General features: G+C 45.4%; 1 protein-coding gene across 1 annotated transcript in view; it reads left to right on the forward strand.

Annotated features, from left to right (window-relative positions):
• Window positions 1-10987: 10987 nt before the first annotated feature.
• The window catches only part of SEC14L1 (SEC14 like lipid binding 1), a 41953-nt gene continuing 32138 nt past the window's right edge, over window positions 10988-20802 (forward strand). The window contains exons 1-2 of the mRNA XM_055722092.1: window positions 10988-11117; window positions 12515-12605. Coding sequence (XP_055578067.1) covers window positions 12543-12605 — 63 coding nt within the window. The 5' untranslated portion in view covers window positions 10988-11117; window positions 12515-12542. The remainder of the gene's footprint in view (window positions 11118-12514; window positions 12606-20802) is intronic.

The following is a 20802-nucleotide window of genomic DNA, read 5'->3' on the forward strand; positions in this document are numbered from 1 at the left end:
TGGAGGTGGCTTCTGCACTTGCACTAAGCCCTCAAGCACCATAGCCATGGCCACGTTACTGCTCTGCCGGGCCAGTCCTCAAGAGCTGGCTGGGAGCAAGGACCGTGCAGCCACATGCTGGGAGCCCAGCTGTGCTCCGAGGCTGCCTTCTGCTCTCCCCTCTGCTGCTCCTGGCTTGTGCTTAGGCTGGAAAAGCTTTGAGGTCTGGGCCTGGCAGGCTGGACCTTGAGCTGGGACGTGAAGTGGTTAATTCCCTCACTCTGTTATGCAAAACATTGAACTTTGCATTATAAGAAGAGGAAGTGTCTGTATTTTCACTCTGATTTGTGCAGGAATTGAGAGCAAGGAGATTTCAGGCTGTGGCCACTTCTGTGGGGTAAACAGCTTGAGAACTGCTTGGTTCCCATCTTTTCTCCCTCTCCACCACCTGTTGAAGAGGCTACAGCAGCTCCCTTAAGTGTGACATCTGGGAACAGTGCTAGCAGAGCCACCAGTCCAGCCCAGATCCTTCCACTCCACTCCGCATCACTCAGCCTTCAGTGAGGGCTCATCCTTGCTAAGAGGCTGCTTTTAGCTGCTTCCCTTGGGAGCCGTTTTTAGGTCTGGCTGTAGTATTGGTCTTCCTGCAGCAGCAAAGTCCTGCGTTCACTGCTGGAAGGAGAGCACAGGCTGCGGGAGGGTGGTGTCTGGGTGTCTCACCACCCTGACCGTGGGGAAGGGACAGGCTGGGGCAGCCTGAGCATCGCTTGGGCCCTTAGTTCCCACCCGCAGCAGGACTGCATGGCAGGAGTTGATTTCAATCACTGTGCTGTGATGATGAAGGGAGGGGGCAATCAAAGAAAGCTCAAAAATATATATATTTTTAAGCTGTAGCTAAGAAATCTGCCATGGCTCCAAGTTGGACCTTCCACCAGAGGTGAGCAGGCTTAATTTGACAGCTATTTCTTAAATATTTTAAAAGCTGCCTGGAATAAACTAAATGCTTCCGAGTAGTGACCTAAATTCCACTTGCTGTAAATTTCATTAGAAAGTGGATTTGTGTGCCTGCCAGGAGCAGGCCACTTTGCAGCTTCATTGATCTGCCCAAACCATGTGCTGTGCAAGTGCCTTCCTCAGCAGATTTTTAAAAAGCACACTGCTGCATGCTGCTATCCTGAAATGTGGCTTGTTTTCTTGCTTTTTTCCTTTCTTCCTCTCTTTTTCTTTTTCATTCTTGGTGCAAATGCATCATTTGTTTACTAATCATGTCGCATCCTTAGCTGCAGAGTCATCCCACCGGCTGTGTGGGCAAGGATATATCAGCTGGGAAGGAAAATGTCACTCTCCTTCAGCTTGCTTGATGTGCTTTGCTCACAAATCCCCATCCCATGCTGCTGAGGCCAAAGACTTTTGTGACCCTGGGGGCTGCCTGCAGCTCTCTGCTTTCCAGTGAGGTCCCCTGTGGTTCTGACACCTCCTCGAGGAAGCTTCCTTCCCTTCTGCTGTCCCCAAATCGCTGTCTATCCCCATGCAACCACAACTTTGAATCTTGTGGAGAGGTGTGATGGTAGCACAGATGGCATATACTGAGGCTTACCAGGGACAAAAGCCTGGGGAGACGTGGTGCTGCCAGACCTGTGGATGCAAGAGCAACATGCATCTCCCCAAGCCTGAGCAGGGTCATGCAGCTGATGCTGAATCCACTTCTTGAGGCAGCATGTCTGTGCCCCCCTGCCAGGTTAAAGGTGGGGGGTGGGGGGGAGCTCTGTGCAGCCACCACAGGCATGTAGGGCCTATGCAAAAATACAGGTGTTCCTGTATTGTCAAACACCTAGCAATTGCCTGGTTGGCCTGAATTAACATGTGATGGGAAAGGTGATGTGTCCCTGTAGCCCTGAAGCTGTGTACCCAAGCCCTGCCATCCCCACAGGAACCCTGTTCTGGGGCTGTCCCTGTCCCCCTGGCACTTCTGCCTTTTTCTCTGCATGAAGCTGATGCTCCTGTGGGCACCTCCAGCCTGGGGATAGGCTACGTAACAGCATGAAGCCCACCATGTTTTTGTGGCTCAGGGAGGGGCATGCACCCTGGGCACTGTGTGCGGAGCAGGCACACCGCGGCTGAGGCAAAGCAGCAGGAAATAAAGGACTAACTGACAAGCCTGTCCTACAGGAATGAAGTGCTGGCACCTGGCAGGAGCTGTGGCCGCTATTCCCAGTTCAGAGCATGTGGCAGAGTTGGCTTTTGAAGAGCAACTTTCCTACACGAGGATGGTCCCAGCACTGCCAGGCTGGTGCAGAAAGCAGACGGTTCCAGCAGTGGGCTTGGATGCAGGAGTGCACGCTCACGTTGAAGGTATGTCTAAGGGAATTGCTTGCGCCTCAAAGATGTGGTCTCCAAAGAGTGACATTACAAGATGGGTGTTTCCCTCGGCTGCCTCTAGAGATGGAGCCTATGCAGCTGGCAGCACGGGAGGGACTGAAAATACCCCAAAGCCAACAGGAGGGGTGACTAGTGTTAAGGGTGGAGGTTGGAGAGAAATATCCCTCTCTTCCAACCAGTGTATGTGTGTCTTGCTTATGCCTGAACATTGGGAAAAGATGTTCTGGGGGGCCTCCAGTGCTCCTCTTGCTATATGGGTGATGAAAGTGGGAAGAAATGCCTGGGCTGGAGCTGTGGAGCACAGGGCTGTCCTGCCTCCTGCCGAGGATTGCCGCAGAGGGGGCTTTCTTGGGCTGAGCTTTGGCAAGATACTGGCAAAGTTGATTCAAAGCAGCAGCAGCCTTTCCGCTGCCTCTCCCTCCCCTTTGGCTGCCAGCACAGGCGATGCCGAGGTGCAGTGAACCCGGCTCTCCTCTCCCCTGCGAGCGGAGCTGCTCCACCTCTGCTGTGTGATGGCCATTGATTTTCAGAAGTGAGAAGCCTAGGGCCTGAACACAGCCTGGGCCAGCTATATGGGCTGTCTTGGGGACAGGGCCTTGCTGGCTGTCAGCATGCAGACAAGGGCTAAATTAATTTCCCATAAATCTGAAATCCTCTGCCAGTTTGTCAGCTTCTCAGCATCTCTGCTGGAGTTGCCTGTTATTTATTGCCTGAGGTCTGAGGAGATGTGCGGTAGGTCTTGCCGAGGCAATGGCCCAGGTCCCATTCCCTCCCACCACCAGCACCCTGAGCTTTTCCTTACTCTGGCCACTGATGCAGAGTTTCTCCTGGCCACAGGTGGAAGCCCTAAACCCCAGGGTTCGTCTGTCCCCAAGCCTTGTCTGGCCCCAGCTGTGGGAAAGGCAGGGAGGAAGAAGAACTGGAGGCAGGATGTCTCCTGGCTCTCTCCTGCTTTGGTTTTGGGCAGCGTGGGTGGTTCAGCCCCTTTGAAGGGAGGCAAAGAGTGCCCGGGAAGGGAGCTCTGCAAGCTCACCCGTCTGTGCCTGGCAGAGGGGTGCTGAGACCACGCTTGCCCGGCTGTGGCCAGGCGCCGGGCTGGCACCGGGAGCTTCCCTGCTTTGTCTCCTGCCCAGTGCGGTGATGCTGCTCAGCAGCCCAGAAGCCTGGATGGAGCAAATGCAGCTGCACTTGTTAGTGCCGAGGAAAGGGGTGGTCAGGGTGTAGCTGCTGGGGGAATCTGGTTCTAAATGTTGGGAGCATCACCAAAGCAGCAGTTTATCTCTGCAGTCCATGAGGGGGTTAAGTGAAAAATGAAATTTCACTCTATCTCCTTCCTTGTGCTTTCTCATCTCTGCCAATGGAGCTGAAGATGGGGGAGGATTTTTTTTCTATATTTAGCTTTGGAGAAATTGCTATAACTAATCGGCTTTAGGATACTGGGCCCTCTTTTATTTTATCTTTTTCTGTCACTAGGACCTTGTCATGTGGCTGTGTGGACTGCGACTCGCTGGCTCTCTCTGTTTGCTGGGCTCAGTTTTTTTCATGGAGTCAATTAATAACCCATAAAAATAACACCTCCAGCTGTTCCAGTTGCAGCTGCTGGGCTGGAGTCTAATTACCGGGCCTTGGATCCCAAATCCTGCTTTGCATGTAAAAGTGTCAGTGAATAGGAACAGGCAGAGGAGATGGCAATGCAAGAAAGGAATGTGGTTTGGGGTGCTATTTTTAGCCTTTTCAAGCCAAATGTAAAAAGACCCTTAGGCTGCTTGTGTCCTGCTGAATGTGATCATATGCATGATATTGTTCCCATGCCACAGCACAGCAGCCAGGGTGGGTTGGGGTTTATTTTTGGCAGTTAGCTTGCCTACATTTAAAACCTCCTTCTGGGTTAGTTTGAGTGGTCCTGTGTTGATGTGGCTTACACCCATGTACTAATGTTCTTTTGCCGTCACCTCTAGTTCTCTGTGTGTTGCTGAACGTGCCAGTGCTGGATGTGGCCACAGCAACGATGGGGAGGGAAGGCACACAGTTGATGGCCCTGTGCGGAGCTTGCATCTCAGAGAGTGGTGGTAAAAGGGGTGTCTGCCCCCCCCCCCCAAATGTCCTCTCCTACTGACTGAGAGACAAAATCAATTTAGCTGGAGTTTGATAGGTACACAGTGATCTTCCTCCCATGTCATCCTGCCTATCTTGCACCCTCTTCTGCTTCCCAAGCTGGATGTCATCTTTGCTGGGCAGATTTGTCCTCTGCTCTTCTGGAGCCTGGGGATCTTGCCTCTGATCGGCTGGTGCTGTCTCAGCTCCCACTGCTGCCGTATTTATTTGACTTCTTGCTACCTCCTAGCTGCTCAAGACCTCTCTCCTTTCTTGCCTCCCATGGAAGCAGTGCAGGAAGGGCCCAGGAGAGCCCAGGTGCCACAGGATAGTGGGGACAGAGCCCTAAGGAAGCACTGGGCTTGTTTCCAGTCTCTGACCAAGGAGTTGTACCACGGCACATCGGTTCTTTTCACCATTGGGCTCTTGTTTAATTCAGACTCAGGCCAGTAATGACCAAAAGCAACTCTAACAGAACAGCTGTTCATTAGCTAATTTGAAATACTTAGTGGTCACATGTTAGTCTGTAGCTACCAGTTTGAAACCGCAACTGCAAATAGGCTTCCTGTGCTGGAGATCATCCCCTTCATTAAACCAAGTTATTCTGAGACTGCTATTTGGAAGCTGCCCTCAGAAAAAACTCCTACACACCCCACTTGCACAGGGGTTACAGAGACAGTGCTTGACTCAAAAGGCAACTCCACCTCTTCCTTCTCTGCTCAGGCTCCCCCTGCCCCATGCTGACAGCTACAAGAGCCAGGAGCTGTTAAATACATCATCTCTTACCCCTAGAGAGATGGAGCCAAATTCTTGGTGGGTATCCCTTCAGTGGACCTCTGCTACCGGTTCACTAATCCAGAGATAGAGGATGCTATCAATCTCTGTTTGCTCTTGCCTAGCAAAGAGATTGCAAACATGGCTTTCCATCATGCAGTACATTAGCCAAATTAATTCCACGACAGAGAGTCAGCCAGTGGTGCTCAAGGCTGAGACAGATTAATGCTGCAGCCAGGTCAAAATCAGCAGAGCTGCTGCTTGCAGTGTGCCAGCTCCTTGGATCTGCAGCCATCCTTCTGCTCAGCAATGCCCTCCTGTCTCACACTTTTCAGGAGCATTTGAACTTGCTGGAATCAGTGACACAGACAATTCAATTGGAAGGAACATCTGTCTCTAAATTGTGCTCCCCATTCAGGCTGCCACCGCTGCAAGTGGGTGACATTTTTTATGTCTTGCTTGCTTTCTTTAATCTCCCAAACACAGGCACGCCTGTGGAGCACAGGAAGGTTCCTCCCCCATGACAAGGAAAAAGAAATTAGCAAGCAGATCAAGTGTGTAGAGCAAATAATGAGATTGCCTTGGATACAGGACTGGAATTCATGCAAAGAATTATTCTGATCAGAGAAGATAAGCAGCATTTCTAGGGCCCACAAATAGCATCGTGAAACTTACACTTCTCAAGTGTTTTCTAAGAGGTTCTTGGATGAAGGCTGCCAGCACAGGCTTGATCCACAGACAGTGCAATTTAAAAAATAAACCCTGAAATAGCTATACTGGTAGTTATTTTGCTGTGCAAGTGCCTTATAATGATATGCCTCATTTTCCTTGAGACACAGGAATAAGCCATACAGATACTCACGCTGTTATGCTGGCAGAGCAGCAGCCACAAAGGCGGCTTGTCCCGACGGAGCTCCAGTGAAAGGGCGCAGGGTTTGCCCACAGGGTGCAGACCAACTGCCAGTGGAGTTGCTGCGTACTTTAAAAGGAGCTGGATTTGTGGGGTACTTTAATAATAAGTAATTTTTTCTTATTACTCATCTGGTATTAAAAATAAAAATAAACATTTTGCAGGCAAACGGGGACAGAGTCTATACCAGGTGAGTGACCATTCAATAGCTTGATTCAATGCCTGTTGAAATAGATGAGAGTATTTGTACTGTTAGCCTAATGAAAAAGAGGGATAGTAGACAGCCTTTGTTTTTATTTTTATAGGACATTTACTCATCGTTGTATTTGCTGTGCCTCTTGACTGAGACTGATAATTTTCTAAGGATTGAAAATTGTTATTAATGAACTGATGAGATCCAGGCAGTCCTTTAACTCACTTAAAGCCTGTTAACAGGCTGTTCACTGTGAAGCAGGTACCAGGTGGCTCCCAGGCAGAGGCACATGGGCACAAGCGGTGTTTCCAAAGGCAATTAGAGAAGCTGGGCATTCCCAACAGCCCAGTAAACCCTTTCTTGCTTGCAGCTCCACCCCCCTGTATTATGAACATGTACCCCAGCAAATAAGCTATCATCCGAGTGGCTTTCCCTTTATACTGGAAAAAAGGTCATGGGGCTGAGTTCCCTTCGACATTTCCCCCACCCTGTGCCACCTCCTGATGTCTGAGGGATAAAATAATCCCACAGGAGCTCCGAAGGATGTCTCTGCCTCTGCACACTCCCCCAAAGAAGCCTGTGCTATCAACCTTTTGGGTGTTACAAATATCCAACATGGGTATCAGTATGAGTGTTGGATTTGATGCTTCATCCAAAACATACACTCCACTAGCTCCTCAGGCTTTAATTATTTCTCTACTAGCAGCCCCCCCTGTACCACCTGCTCACTTTTGCTTTAGCACACTGCTTATGGGCGGTGACACTGAATTCGATGCAGAATGCCTCCTGTGGCTACAGTCTTTGCAATGAGAGGATGTGAATAAGGGCTGGAATACTTTCCACATGCTCATCCCAATTAATGTATTTTATGAATCAAGATTTAGTCCTATTTGCTAATGTTTGCCTATTTTGCTATGTCAGTGGTGCCTGTGCTCTCATGCCAGCTGCTGGAGTCCAAGTGCGGGAAGCAGGTATCTCTGGCCAGCTCCCAGCCTACAATTCAATTTTCCTATCAGTCCCTTGAGAAGAAAGGAAAAAAAATATGTTTCTGACTGTTAGTGGCATCAAAACATAAAGCGCTCCAGTCCACAAGGTAATTTAAGGCTTTTCTACACTGTGACACGTGGGAAAGTCCAGATGAATCAAATAATGGTATAAAGTTAATACACCACTTCCACAGCACTAAACTACAGTAAACTAAGGCCAGTTTAATCCCGAATAAAAATCTCAGCACAAGAGTTCAATGCCGTCTAGGTTTTGTACATTAACATCACCTTTCTGAACACAGGCCGGTCTGGAGATATTTTACCCTGTTCCCAATCTTGTCAGTGGTGGAAAACGACCACGGAGCTAAAAGGCAGCAGGGTTTGGGAACAAGGGGATCACCCAGGAAGTGAAGAGCTCTGGTTTGTGCTTTTTCATACTGACTTACTACATGACTTTGCCTAAAGCAAAAAAAAAAATAATTATGGTGACCCACAATATTTATATCTGCATATTGGGATTATTAGTATCTTCCCTGCCTTTACAAAGGGCTTTAAGATCTCCAGAGACACGTGGAGAAATTTCTCCTCCTGTGTACCATTTCCCCAGCATGGGCTATACAGGGAGCTTACAAAAATACATACAGCTGTATGATGAGTGCATTCAGGTATGTGTCTGGAGGACTGAACTTGAGTGTCACCATTACTTTAGTTCTAAGAGTAAAGGAGTGACAGAATTCACAGCGCCCCATATCCAGCACCACCAGATACTGGCTCCCTAGACTGACAAGGGAAAGAAAAAATTGTGATACCTAGTTAAGTACTTATAAGGCATTTAATAACAACTCTGTGTAAACCAGAATCGCACGTCCTCAGGGCACAACTCTGTCCCATTAGCTGTTTGTCAGTCATCATGCTTATTTTAGCTGGAAATGTTATCACTTGGGACCTTTTTCATGGTTTTAAAGGTTTAAGAAGCAGGCATTTATTTCAATGTAGCCAGCGGTGCATAAAAAATTCTAACTCAGATGGGACTGATTTATTAGGGAATGGCTCTTGAAGAATTCAGTATACCTGAATTCAAAAGCTCATCCCTCTTTCACATACTTTTAATAAACATACAGCTCAGCAGCAAGACCTTGAATGAATGCATGTTCTCTCTCATTGAGAACTCTAACAATATCCTCTCTTTAGTACAAAAGCTGTGAAGATGAGACCTGTGGGACAGTAGGAAGCCAGGACCACTTTGCTTTTATTCACTTTCTGGGATGCAGAGAAAAGAAACCAGAGCAAGTCTCTGCCTGCTGAAATTCCAGGGGCTTGCACTGAATTACAGCAAGGCCTGGAGGCATTTTGAATCTTTTCCTGTACACTCACCCTTGCACGGCTCCCAGGCAATTGTACTTTAAGTTAGTTATTATTAATAATAAAGGATTGACTACCAATAGTTGCCATTTATTTCCACAGCAATATAGCCTTAAACCAGATAAATGGCTGGGGTTTTAGTTGTGTAACCCAAGTTCGTGAAGGAATGCAATCCAGTAAAGCATTCAGATGGTGGGGAGTGGCCGACCTTGCATAACCTCCCTCAGGCCCAACTTCCCTTCCTATCTAGCAAGCTGCATTGCTCATTTTCTGAAAATATTGAATGGTTTGCACTTTCAGCCTGTCCTCTGGGCTTCAGTCTTCAGCATGCCTCACAGCTTTCCTTAAACATTTCACCCACCCGTTTATTCATTTATATTCCTTCTAACGATGCACTGCTGGAGCTTCTGTAAGAGAAAAGGTAACAGGAACATAAACAATAATAGAAAAATTTAAAAACATATGGCTTTCCTCTTCTGTGTCTATCTTGTCAAGATTTTTGTTTCTGCAGAAAACAGGTGAGATACCTACCATGATTGATTTAGACATGAAATAATAGGCTTTCACTTTAATGCTTTCACTCTATCAATAAACTCCGAATACCTTTAAAAGCCCCCATAAAGCTTTTCTGGTTATATGGCCATTTGGTTAAGTAGAATAGTGGCAGTCAGGAAGAATTAAAACATTTCCCAGAATCTAGAGAGGAACGTTACGAACAAAGAGGAATCTGAGTGGGTGTAAATTCCTCGCCCTGTTATGCCAGTAGGATTATATCTCAGGCTTTCGCAGCAGGAAAAGGATGTTACAGGCATAATGGCAGGCAGTATCAATCAGATAACTTAATTCTAATTACAGAGTTACTAGATTAACTAGTTATCTTCAGCTACATGAAGGCAACTGGCCAAGTGCCACAGCAGAAACCAGATTCAGAGGAACAATTTCTCAACACATTAAACAACTTCTTGCAACAACTAGCTTCAGATCAGACAACAGACTATTCTTGACTAGCTTTAAGACATATGGTTTGTGTAAGAAAGATCTGTAGCTGAATCACTCAATAGTAACCACAAATTCAGCCTTCCTAGAGAAAGAATTGCACCAAAAGAACAGGATAATGACTCTAAATTTTAGTAGAAAGATTCAGTTTCTGAGGGAGTAAGCCAGTAATAAAACATGTTCTGGGTAAACAAATTGCCTTAATAGAGTCACTGAAGGGAGCAGAGGCAGGGGCCTTTTCAAGTCCTTATTTTAACTCAGGTTTGTAACGTACTGGTACCATACAAAACTGAACTGTATTTCTTGCTTTTAGTACATCACAGTTAAACCATGCTAGACATGGTCCAAGACTGAACTCTTTCAACTATCCCAAACCGCAGAGCACCCCAGCCTGGGTGACAGCTGGCTGAAGAGACAAGAGGCAGAAGATGCTCAAGCGGTGACCGAGGCAGGCCTGCGGGCAGAGCAGTGTGCCTGCAGAGCTCGGGTGGGTGCTGCTGCCCTGGCCTGCGCACCTCTGCGCCCCCGGGGTGGGACCGGCACCTCCTCGTGATCAGCCTAAGCAGGGTGACTGCTCACTACTAATGAAACCACAGAGTACTTCATCCCAGGAGACACTGCCTGCGATCCTGGGTGGCAGCTCTCCGCCCTGTCAGGAGAGGTAACCATGTCCCAGCCAGGCCTTTGGGGCAGCTTCTCTCCCGCGCTTGCTCCTTGCATCCCGGTGCCATCACGGCGGCTGCCCTCCTCTGCGCTCACCTCAGCCCCAGCATGGCTCCCTAAACTCACCCCGTCTCCCACCCTACCCAGCACCCACCCCGAGCCCCTCAGGAGCCCCAGGCCCAGGCGGACCTGTGGCCTCTACTCCAGGAGGGCTCCATCTGCCAAAGCCCTGCACTGGGGGGAGCATGGAAGGGTTTAGGACCGAAGTGATGCTCAGTGAGGGGCTGAGGGAAGCGGTGCTGCCCACCCCGCAGGTCCGTGCTCCTCTATGAGGGGTGCGCGTGTATGAGGGGAGCGTGTGCCTGTGTGAGTCGTCTGTGTCTGAGGGGTGTCCGCGCCCGTATGACAGGCGCGGGTGCCTGTACGAGGGCCTGTCCGCTGGGTGCGCGTGCCCGGGCGACCGCCATCCCCATGGCCGCGGCCCAGGGCTCGCCGCTCCCCGCACTGGGCATGCGCCACGCCGCACCGCCCCCCCTCCCCCACCCGCCGGAACCAGCGCGCAGGCGCAGCGGCAGCGCGGGGAGACGGCGCCCGCCCTCGCCTCCCCGCCGCGCGGCCGCGCATGCGCAGCGCCTGGCCGGGGGCCAAGCTCCGCCCCCGCGCCCTGTCACCACTAACAACTGGCGGCGGCGGCCCCGCCCCTCCCCCGGCGGAACTGGCGGCGGCGCTGCCCCGTGCCGGCATGAGGCCAGAGCGCGGCCGGCCGTCGCGACGGGAGGCGGTAAGGGGCGCCGCGCCGGTACCTGCCCCCCCCGCCCTCCCCTCCCCGTGCCCCGCCGCCCGCGCTTCCCCCTCCCTTCCCCCGGAGCCCCTTCGGCCCCGCCGCTGCTGTCCCCCGCAGCACCCTCCCCGCTGCCCTCAGCGCTGCCGGTGGGGGTGGGCGCAGAGAGGCGAGCGGCGCTCCCTGGGGTGTGGGGGCTAACGGCCCGCGGGACGGGGGCGGCCGGGCGCCCCGGGGCTGTTACAGGTGCCGGGCGGGCGGAGGCGGCGCGGGCCGGGCGGGCGGTGCGGGGAACGTTGAGTTTCTTTGTTGTGTAACTCTTTTTGTCCATGGATTAGGGGAGGTTTGCGGCTTTTTTTTTTTTTTTTTTTTTTTTTTGCTGATTCAGGTGTTTTTTGTAAATGCGGGGTAGTCATGGGTAAATTCCGCTCTTGAGCAGGCGGTCGGGTGAACTTTGTTGTGCCGCTGGCCGCGGAGCTGCCGTGCCCCGCTCCCGGAGCCGCTGACGGTGCCCCGCAGCGCTGCCGGTAACGCCAGAGCCCATTAAAAAACCCAATAAAACTAACTTATTGTAATAAACCCATTTCTCGCTAAAATGAGTCTGGCTGGCAGCCCGTGGTTGCGTCTGCCAGCGCTGCTGCCGGTGTTTTTCAATAGATGTGATGGCATTCGGGAGAGTTCGGGGCACACGCTGCCGGGGAGAGCAGCCACCGAGCCGGGGGGTCACCGTTCCGTTTTGCCGGGGAATGTTTTCTGGACGTCTGCTGGAATGTCTGTAGTTTCTCTTAAGTTTTTCTCCCCAGCGCTCTCTCAAGTTTCTCTCGCAAAACTCTTGATTAATTTGATTTGGAAACGATGAAGGAATGCCTGGTATCAGTGTGCTGTAGTGATCCATTTTTTTCTTTATTTCTAAAAGCAAGGTTTTTTTAGCACTTGGTATATTTTTTAACCTTTTTTGGTTTACTTTTTTTTTTTTTTAAGCCAGTCCCAATTCAGGATAACCTATAGGCAAGGCAACCCACTTCCCTTGCTGGGGGACTGGGCAACGCTTTTCTGCTTTTAGCTGGTGTGTGTCAGTGTTTGGTTCTCAGCCACGCAGGAAGCCTCACCATCCTGATGAAGAGTCATGAAAGGTGTTGAAGATTTGTTACTAAAGCTGGACTGAAAATGAGTTAATTAGGCATCGTCTTTGGAAGAAATGATAAGGCATTTCTGACAAAAATATACATAGCTTTTCTTAGATCCCATTGCATCTTCCCTCCAAAAAAGGTCATCAAAGAATCGTGAAGGATTTCCTGTAGAATTGCTAGCGTGGTACCATGCATGGAACAATTGTAAGAGAAGATTGAAAATGGCTTCCTACACTTGACAGATGGCTTTAAAAATTTCTTTTTCAGGTTTGAGTTGATCTTACGAACTGCAGCTATGGTACAGAAGTATCAATCCCCCGTACGGGTGTATAAACACCCTTTTGAGTTAATTATGGCTGTAAGTATTAATTTTTGCTGTAATTTCCTTCCTTGATGGTTACTGGCATCACTAAAGTACTTGGCCTGGTTTGATAAGTACTGTGGAACGTACAAATCTGAAACAATATACAAAATGAGAGGCATTATGTTTTAATGGTGGCTTCTCTACCTGATGGGTTTTTTTGCAGAATGTGTTCTCTCTTTCTCCCAAAGTTTAGATGTAGTTTATAGATTTTTTTTTTTAAGTTACAGCAAAAGTAGGCTTGAACCATACTTCCCAGCTGATTACTGGGGGTAGACTATTCTAGTATGGGAGAAAGCATCGAGGATGACGTTTAGAAGGTTGTTGTTGTTATTCATCAGACTAGAGAGCACAGAGAAGACCATGAAAGCAAGGGTAAGCCTGAACAAAAGAGGAGAAAGTGTTTTGAGTGTTGGTAATATTCTGGGGGGCAGGGGGGAAGAAGACTGCTAGGGAGGGCAGAGATGAACAAAAAGCCTCTTGGGCGTGTGGTTGGCAATTTGTGTGCTAATGTTACAAATAGTAACAACAAAATCCTAATTGGGCTCACTTTTCTTTCCCTCTTCCCCACCCCCCCTGCCCTCTTATTTTTTCTTTTAAAAAACAGAAAGGAAGTAGGTATTTGAGATTTCTAAATATATTCAGCCAAAATGACAACTGTGTGGTTCTCGTGAGTTAGGAAGACTAGTTGAGGAGAGCAATCAGGTCAGCTACCTGATAAAATCAGTTAAAACTAAGTAATAATCTAAATAGTAATTGTTTTGTTTCACTTTCTGAAAATGCTATGTTTAATGGCTTCAGAGGAGAGTTTTAATAGAGTTCATAGTGTAAATATTTGGGTAGATCACATGGCTTGGTGTGCAGAGTTCCTTACAGAAGTGATCCTTCACAGTCACAGGGCAAAAAAGGATTAGATCACTCTGCAGGGAATACCTCCGTTTCTTTTTGTCTTATTTCTAAAGCTGCCTCCAGTATTACATGCACAGGTCTTGGTCTTGTGAACACTTCAGGGTGGAGAGTGGTTACTTTCATGAGTGGTGAAGAATCTGACTGTGATGCATTTAAGGTTTTTTAGGATTTTACCACACTCGTGACAGGTAGGGTTCAGATGGTTTCCACTTTACATTTGGTTCTGCGTCTAACTAGCTTTCAGTGAAGTATACTGATTGTTAGATCAGTCAACCAAAATGAGTTTCTTTGACAAAATTCTTTGGCTGTTTGCTGAACTGACAAGTCTTTACCTTGCTGTTGAATTGAAGGCAAAAATTCTTCTTTCAAGTTATTTCTTTAAGGGTATTTTGATTCAAAGTGCTGACATGAGGATTTTTTGCAATGCTTTATTGGGTTTAATTAGAAATACTTCTGACTATTAATAACTTTGAGTTCTCAAACTGTGTCTTGGCAATAACATTTGAAGAATAATTTTTAACAAATATTAAGTCTTTTCTTACATGAATGCTTTTCTCCTTTGCAGAGGAAGAGGCTATACTGTCTATGCAACTAGGATAAAACAATAGCTGAAAAATTAAAACAGTGAACTAAGAGGAGAAGAATCTTTATAAAAAGAAACAGCTGAACAGGATGCTTTTAGACTGGAAGTTTAGATTAGCAATAACACATATGATTTATTTAATCTGTGTCAAGGCAGTGAGTTACCACTTGCACTTGTTCAGAATGTGATCATTGGATGAACCTCCTTCTCCTGCCATGTTGCTTCTGTTACTGGTTTTTTAAACCATGTAAAATTCCTCATGGTGACTTATCAAAACTGTTCATGCATTTTCTGAAGTATGTAGAAGAGTACCTCCATAAACCAAATTCTTTAAAGAATATAAACAGTATAGGATAGTTTGAAACTTTTTGTTTCTGTTTTCCCCTGATTGAATAGCGATTGCCTAAGTTGATGAAGTATTTCTGGAAGGAATATTCCTGTCAAATTTTGTGCTCACTAAAGTGGAAGTACTATGTAGCATATTCCTAACAAAAAAGTGCTATAATGTTATTTTAACGGTGCCAGCAGCTCATCTGAAATGAGGAACACATGCTGGTATATACCAAGCTTGAATTTAAAGCACTCAACAAATGACTGTAACACTATGCATTTTATTTGATTTTTCTCTATCCCTCTCTTTTATTTGCACCCAGCCTTTGAGAATATGCGTCCTCAAATAGAGATTTAAACCCACACACCAGAGACACTCAGCTGTCAGTAAAAAGCCTCTTGAAGAAACCTTTGGCCAATGTGGCAGCAGTGTTCTTTATTATGAATTGGGTAAAAAAAAAAAAATTAAAAAAAAATCACTGTTTCTAGCCTGGATCTTGTTGTGTGGGATCTCATCTTTGTCTTAAGGTGCTGAGTACTTTAAAAAAATTTATTTGGAAAATTGTTCTCCCTTCCCTGCAAGTTTCACAGAACTGGAGGTAATTCCACTCTATAGAGTAATAATGAAGATCAGTGTCAGTGAAGCCCACGTGGACTGTAAAGATTTCCTGGATGATACATGTTCCAATTACAAATTGGAACTCATTAAGTCAAACTAATATTTAGCTTTCAGGCAGAAAAATCAGCATAAAATTCTTTTCTACAAGCAACTGAGTGAATGCCAGTTGCAGAATGGGTCATTTACACTACAGATTTCCTATATGCCCACATTTCCTTTCCTGGGTTTCAAAGAGGTACTTGAGGGAGAATAAAGTACAATCAGCATTCCATTCATGCTGCCCTAGTGTGTTTTGAGAGAACTTTTTTCTCTCTGTGAGGGCTGAGTGCAGCTTTATTAAGACAAAAAAATGGATTTAATTCCACTGTGATCTAAACCAAGGTTGACAAGACAAGTGTTTTGCAGGCAATTATGATATAAAGACTTTTAAAATAGACACAGTGAAAATTCTTTTTCTAAGTTGAACTGGTGTTGAAAATAAGTTTCTGTTATGCTCCTCCACTGAAATCCAAAAATCATCTGTTGAACTTTTAATGTATCTCTATGACAATGTACTTGAAGGCACAACCCCTTATCTTTCAAGTCAGCGAGAGAATTGGTGAAGTACTGTTAATGCAGAGTCAGGAGGTCCATTGCTGATGCTTCTTGCCTGCCCTTGTCAGTAAAGGCAAGCTACATGAAATCTAATATGTTACTTGCCTTGAAGATTTCCTTGTACTAGCAAATCGCGTGTTCCAGGCGATACTGTAAGTTGCTTTAAAAACAGTAAGAACTGCATGCAAATATTTTAATGAAACTGTCTTCTGAACTTGAAAAGATTCTAGAATCATAGGCTCCAAATTACTGCATTTTGGTCTGACACGCCTATCACAGGCAACAGATTTCGCCAAATGGTTACCAATGCTGACATGGTGCCTTCTGGCTGCTCTGTCACACATCTGTCATAATCAACTTCTTGAAAACTGTGTGTGTATATATATATTAAAAAAAGCAACAACCAAAGAAACCAAAACAACAACTTGCACCGCTGTTTAGCAGACTGAATAGAATCTTTCCTCATTTTTCCTCCTGTTCATGTTGAAGTTTACGTAATGCTGGAAGCAGCTGAGATCTAGAAAAGTGACTGTTTACTTAGAATTGCTTGTCAAGTTACCAAGGTTCGATATATTGGAGAAAAACTGAGAAGCTGCTTTTATAAAACTTTTAAAGATTATAGATTCAATTTTTTATTTTAGCTTAAAGAGGTCTACATTTAAATTAACATAGGGACTCTGCTGAATAAGTAGTTTTTAGTGTTAAAAGGCAGTTAAGAACTTGAATCTTTCTTAACACACATGAGGCTAAAATTAACTTTGGAGACTCACAGCTCATTTTCAGTCTTGACATGCATTAGAAAATGTCCCTTGAGTTTAATTTCCAAAGTAAATTTAAATAATGAATAATCAGCTACTATGGCATTCCAAGAGTGGAATTTATGCAAACTGAAAATAAGTACGATTTTTTGGGGAAAAAAACCACATTGAATTGAACCATTGACCAGAGGGGTCTTTTGTAGTTTCTGGAAGCTCTGTGGAAAATCTATTGCTTTTCAGCCCATTTAGAAAATGTCCTATTTACAGCCACAAATTAGCTTCAGAAATACACATGAATAGTAACGTGACTGAACACAGCAAGTGTGCTCTGAACCTGTCCTGTTACATTTAGTCACATTGATGTAAGTTTTAAGAACTTGTGGCTTTGTGAAAATGACTGTTTTTCAAATCTGCCAGTGACAGGAGGCAGACTTTCAAAGGTATTTTGCAGTCTTTTGAATACCTAAAATAATGTTTCCACTTTGTTAAAGTTCCTGGCATTTGTCAGCTTCCACTGGTGCCAAAGTATGAAGAGAAGTCTGTAAGTAAATTAGTCATCACTGTCAGGAGCTTGCAGTTGTGGAAAAATGCATTTAATTTTTATTTTAAAGTCAAAATTGCAATTAATCTTGTGCTGCCTTGACGCTGGAGACTACTTCCTTCCAAGCTATGTATTTTCATCAAAATACTTACAAAAAAAAAAATTGGTCTCCTGTTTTCCCTTTGTTTTGGTGGAATATCTAAAGTATAAATCTTTCTCAGTAAGTACAATGTGTAGTGCCTTTTTCCTTACAATATAATTTTAATGGTTCAGATTTGCTGCATGTGGACAGCAGGCTGCCTGGCTTGCTTTGGTTTTATAGATCTGAAAAAAATAAGCATTTAAGGTAATGCTTAATTCTCTGTGAATGAAACTATCCCTAAATTACAGGAAAGTAATAAGATTGTAGATGGCATGAATATGCTTCAATGATAGAGTAGATTAGAAAAAAATTACGTTTTTCCAGATGGAAAAATCAAAGTATAATCCCTTGATCTAGATTGTAATGAGTTTCCTGATCAGGCAGTACATCATCTTCATTGTAAAGGTTATTACTTTAAAATGTCATTTAGAAAGAATAACTCTATCAAGTGTCACACCTGCTCATAAATCCCTACAGTTTTTATTCCTTCTATAGTCTCATTTTCTTTCTCTTGGAAAAAATGCATTCCACACACCATGTGGAGAGGTGCTGAGAGGCCAGGGAGAAAAAGAAGACATTCCCCAAGTGCTTTTGAAAGCACAGAGTAGGCTTTAAATGTATAGAGAAGTAATTTATTCCCTCGGCACGGTACACCTTCTTGAGGATTTGTCTTGGATGCTTAAAGCCTGGGGAAGGGAGCAAACAGTGTCCGCTGCCGAGCCTGCTCAGCTGTTCTCCCTTTTGCTGCGTGACTCCCAGACTCTCATCTCCTTTGCTTCCTGTCTTTGTTGAAAATTCAGGCTTATTTACTGATGGAAACGTGTTGGTAAAACTGCAGTGGAACAGTGTTTGTATGGATTTTCTGGCGAATTTTTGACCAATTGTTTGGAATGAGCCGTGGTTAACAAATGTAAGAGTTAAGCTGAGCACTAGGGAAAAATGTTGACTTAGCAGCCTGCTTACTGTGCAATTCACTTGTTGTTTCATGGCCTGCTTAGATATTTCCATGGCTAGCTGTTTCCTGTTTTTTTTCTGTGGGCAAACACATGACCTGACTGTAGCTGACAGCTGCAGTTCTCTTCTTCACCAAATGCTTTTAGTGAGTTTTTTTAACAAGTCTTTTACACTTTAAAAGCTAAACTACCACTACTGTCAAACTGTGAAAGGTGTCAATAGAAGAAAAAAAAAAAGTAGCAAACCCATTTTTGTTGCTTTGTTCTGAAAGCACTCCAAGCTTTTAACGCTTTGCAGTTGTTTTAGCTCTGAGGCTGGTGCGCAGTGCTGCACTAGGGTCTGTTTATCAGCCAAGTGACATTGCCTTTGAGCAAAAACTCTTAAACATGTGGGAACCTGGCAGAAAGGAAGTGGTTAACACGCTCTGCAGAGTCCTAGACACTCATGATAGTCAGTTACGATCTGGAAAAGGTATATAACTTCATGCCCGTAATTTAACTTGTGGTTAGCCATTAAGATGTATGTGTAAGAACCTTCAAACCCTGCCCCCCTCTACCCCTGTGGGAAAGAGATACGATGTATTTTTTTTTGTCAATTATAAAAACATGTCCAATGAGAAGCCAGGAGTTGGAGATCAGAGACCTCAGCTGTGTGTCGTGTGAGGCGTTTCTGTATAGTATGGCCACTGTGTGCACCTCCAGCTCGAGCGATAGGCACGTCCTGTTCATGCGGAGTTCTTGCTGCTCTTGCAGCAGAACGTTTGAGCAGCTCTGCCAACAAGCACACCACAAAAGGGGGAGTAGAAGGAGAGCCTGAGGGATTGGAGGCACCCCCTGAGGGCTTTCCGTAAAGCGTGCGTTCACTCGAGAGTCCACACTTTGAAAGAACACGGAACTGAGGGGTATTCGTTGTAACCAAGACTGGTTTTGCTTTGCACTTGGTTTGAGTTCAGTTCTTTTCTAGAAGGAGGGCAGCAATGTGATCTTATAACTGTTGCGCTCTGAATATAGAATGACTCTTCTGAGATTTTGCATGGAAATCTCTTAATTAGCTCAAGTTAAAATTAATTACAGGTTAGTCTTAAATGGTCTATTTTCTTTTCTCCCAAGTGAATGTCTTCCAATTTTTCATGTAGTTTAAAACTACTGTGTATATATTCTAAATGAAGAACTAGGCTGTTAAGCTGAATTATTAACTTTTTATCTCATTTCTGTGCTGTAGTTAAGACAGGTCAGGTTAAGTAATGTTAAGTAAGGCCTATTACAGGTAATATAATTCAGCTTTCTCACAGTCGATTCACATGCAGCTGGTTTCAGTTGTTATTGGTGATGTCTGAGGTGAGAGTCATGCCAGGGACCATGCTGGTGGCAGCATGGCTGGAAGCTTGTGTTGGAAGGACCGGCTGGCATCCTCTGGGCTCCACTGCGGTGTGGGGCAGCGTTGCCAAAAGAGTACAAGCAAGCAATGAGCCATCAAAATTTGAGATCAAGTCTCAAGGTCTTGGCTGTCCCCTGCATTGCTTTTGCTTGAGCAGTGCCGATTTCAGCCCTATCCACAGAGGTTTTCAGCTTGTGGTTCATGGGCTCTGTCTTCTAAGGGGCAGAGAAACATCACCAACTGTGTGGTTTCCCATTACAGTAAAGCTGGTGTACCAGCTCGCTCTTGTTGCTTTCTTGCAAAGACACGTTTCATCAGCAAGCCAATTTAGGGAGATAGGCTGGTCAAAAGCTGTCTTGGAAAGAAGGGAAAATAAATACCTTGTTAGCTTGGTTTCCTCACCAGGCTCGCTTCAGGCTGGTGAGCACCCATGTGGGAGCAGGTGCTCATCCCCTCCTGCGCTGTTAGCAAGCTGATGGCAGCTGGCCACAAGAAAGAAAGCAAGTCAGCAGGGCATTTGTTGGTACATGTTGCCCTGTGGGAGCCCTTGATTCTATGGGGAAATAATTAGGGATTTGCAGTTTGAAAAATGCCAAAGCCCGTTGCTGTAACAGTAAATGAAGGGCCCATTAGATACTTGATTCAGCAGTCTTCAGGCCTGGTAGCAGGGTAAAGTATTTTTTGCTTAAATTGTGCTTAATTGCTTGGAGTTGTGGGTTCTGTGAGTTGCTTTTGCAGAAAGGGGAATCTGTCCTTTTTTGTTTAGAAAAATGAAAGAAAATATACAATCTAATGGTGGGGTGGTATGTGAGCTGACTGGTTGGCTTTCTTGCTTTGTATTCAGATTTGAACATTTTCGGTCTTGGATTCCTCTTGGGTTTTACTTTATGATAATTAGGTTTGGGGACTATATATCAATAAATCTGAAAATAAAAATAGCATAGGGCTGTTGAAACCTGACAGCTTTAACTCTGGCGACAGCAGAGTGATCGTGGGAGGGAGCAAAGAGAAGCTACCTTGTATTAAAAACAAATTTTTAAACTGCTTTAGTTCTTGATTATGTATGTTTGGGTTCTCTTAAATTAGCATTCCAAGACTTTGTCACAGTCAGATTTATGAAGTTAAATATCTTAAGTCTGTAGAGTTATGTACAGTTTGGATTGCTTGTTGGATAATTACATCTGTTTTCATTCTGATGTTATTTATATTCTCAGAACTTGAGTATAGATGCTTTTTGAAACACGTGCAGATCACTAACAGTTCAAAACTACATTGCAAACCTCTCAACATTTCAGTATCTCTGTGACTGGTAACTTTCTGCCTTGCCTACTGCTGCTGTGACATTATATCATATTGCTTGGATAATAATAGATCTCATTTTGTGAAA

This window comes from Falco cherrug, chromosome 1 (genome assembly GCF_023634085.1).
Source record: "Falco cherrug isolate bFalChe1 chromosome 1, bFalChe1.pri, whole genome shotgun sequence".
Taxonomy (NCBI): domain Eukaryota; kingdom Metazoa; phylum Chordata; class Aves; order Falconiformes; family Falconidae; genus Falco; species Falco cherrug.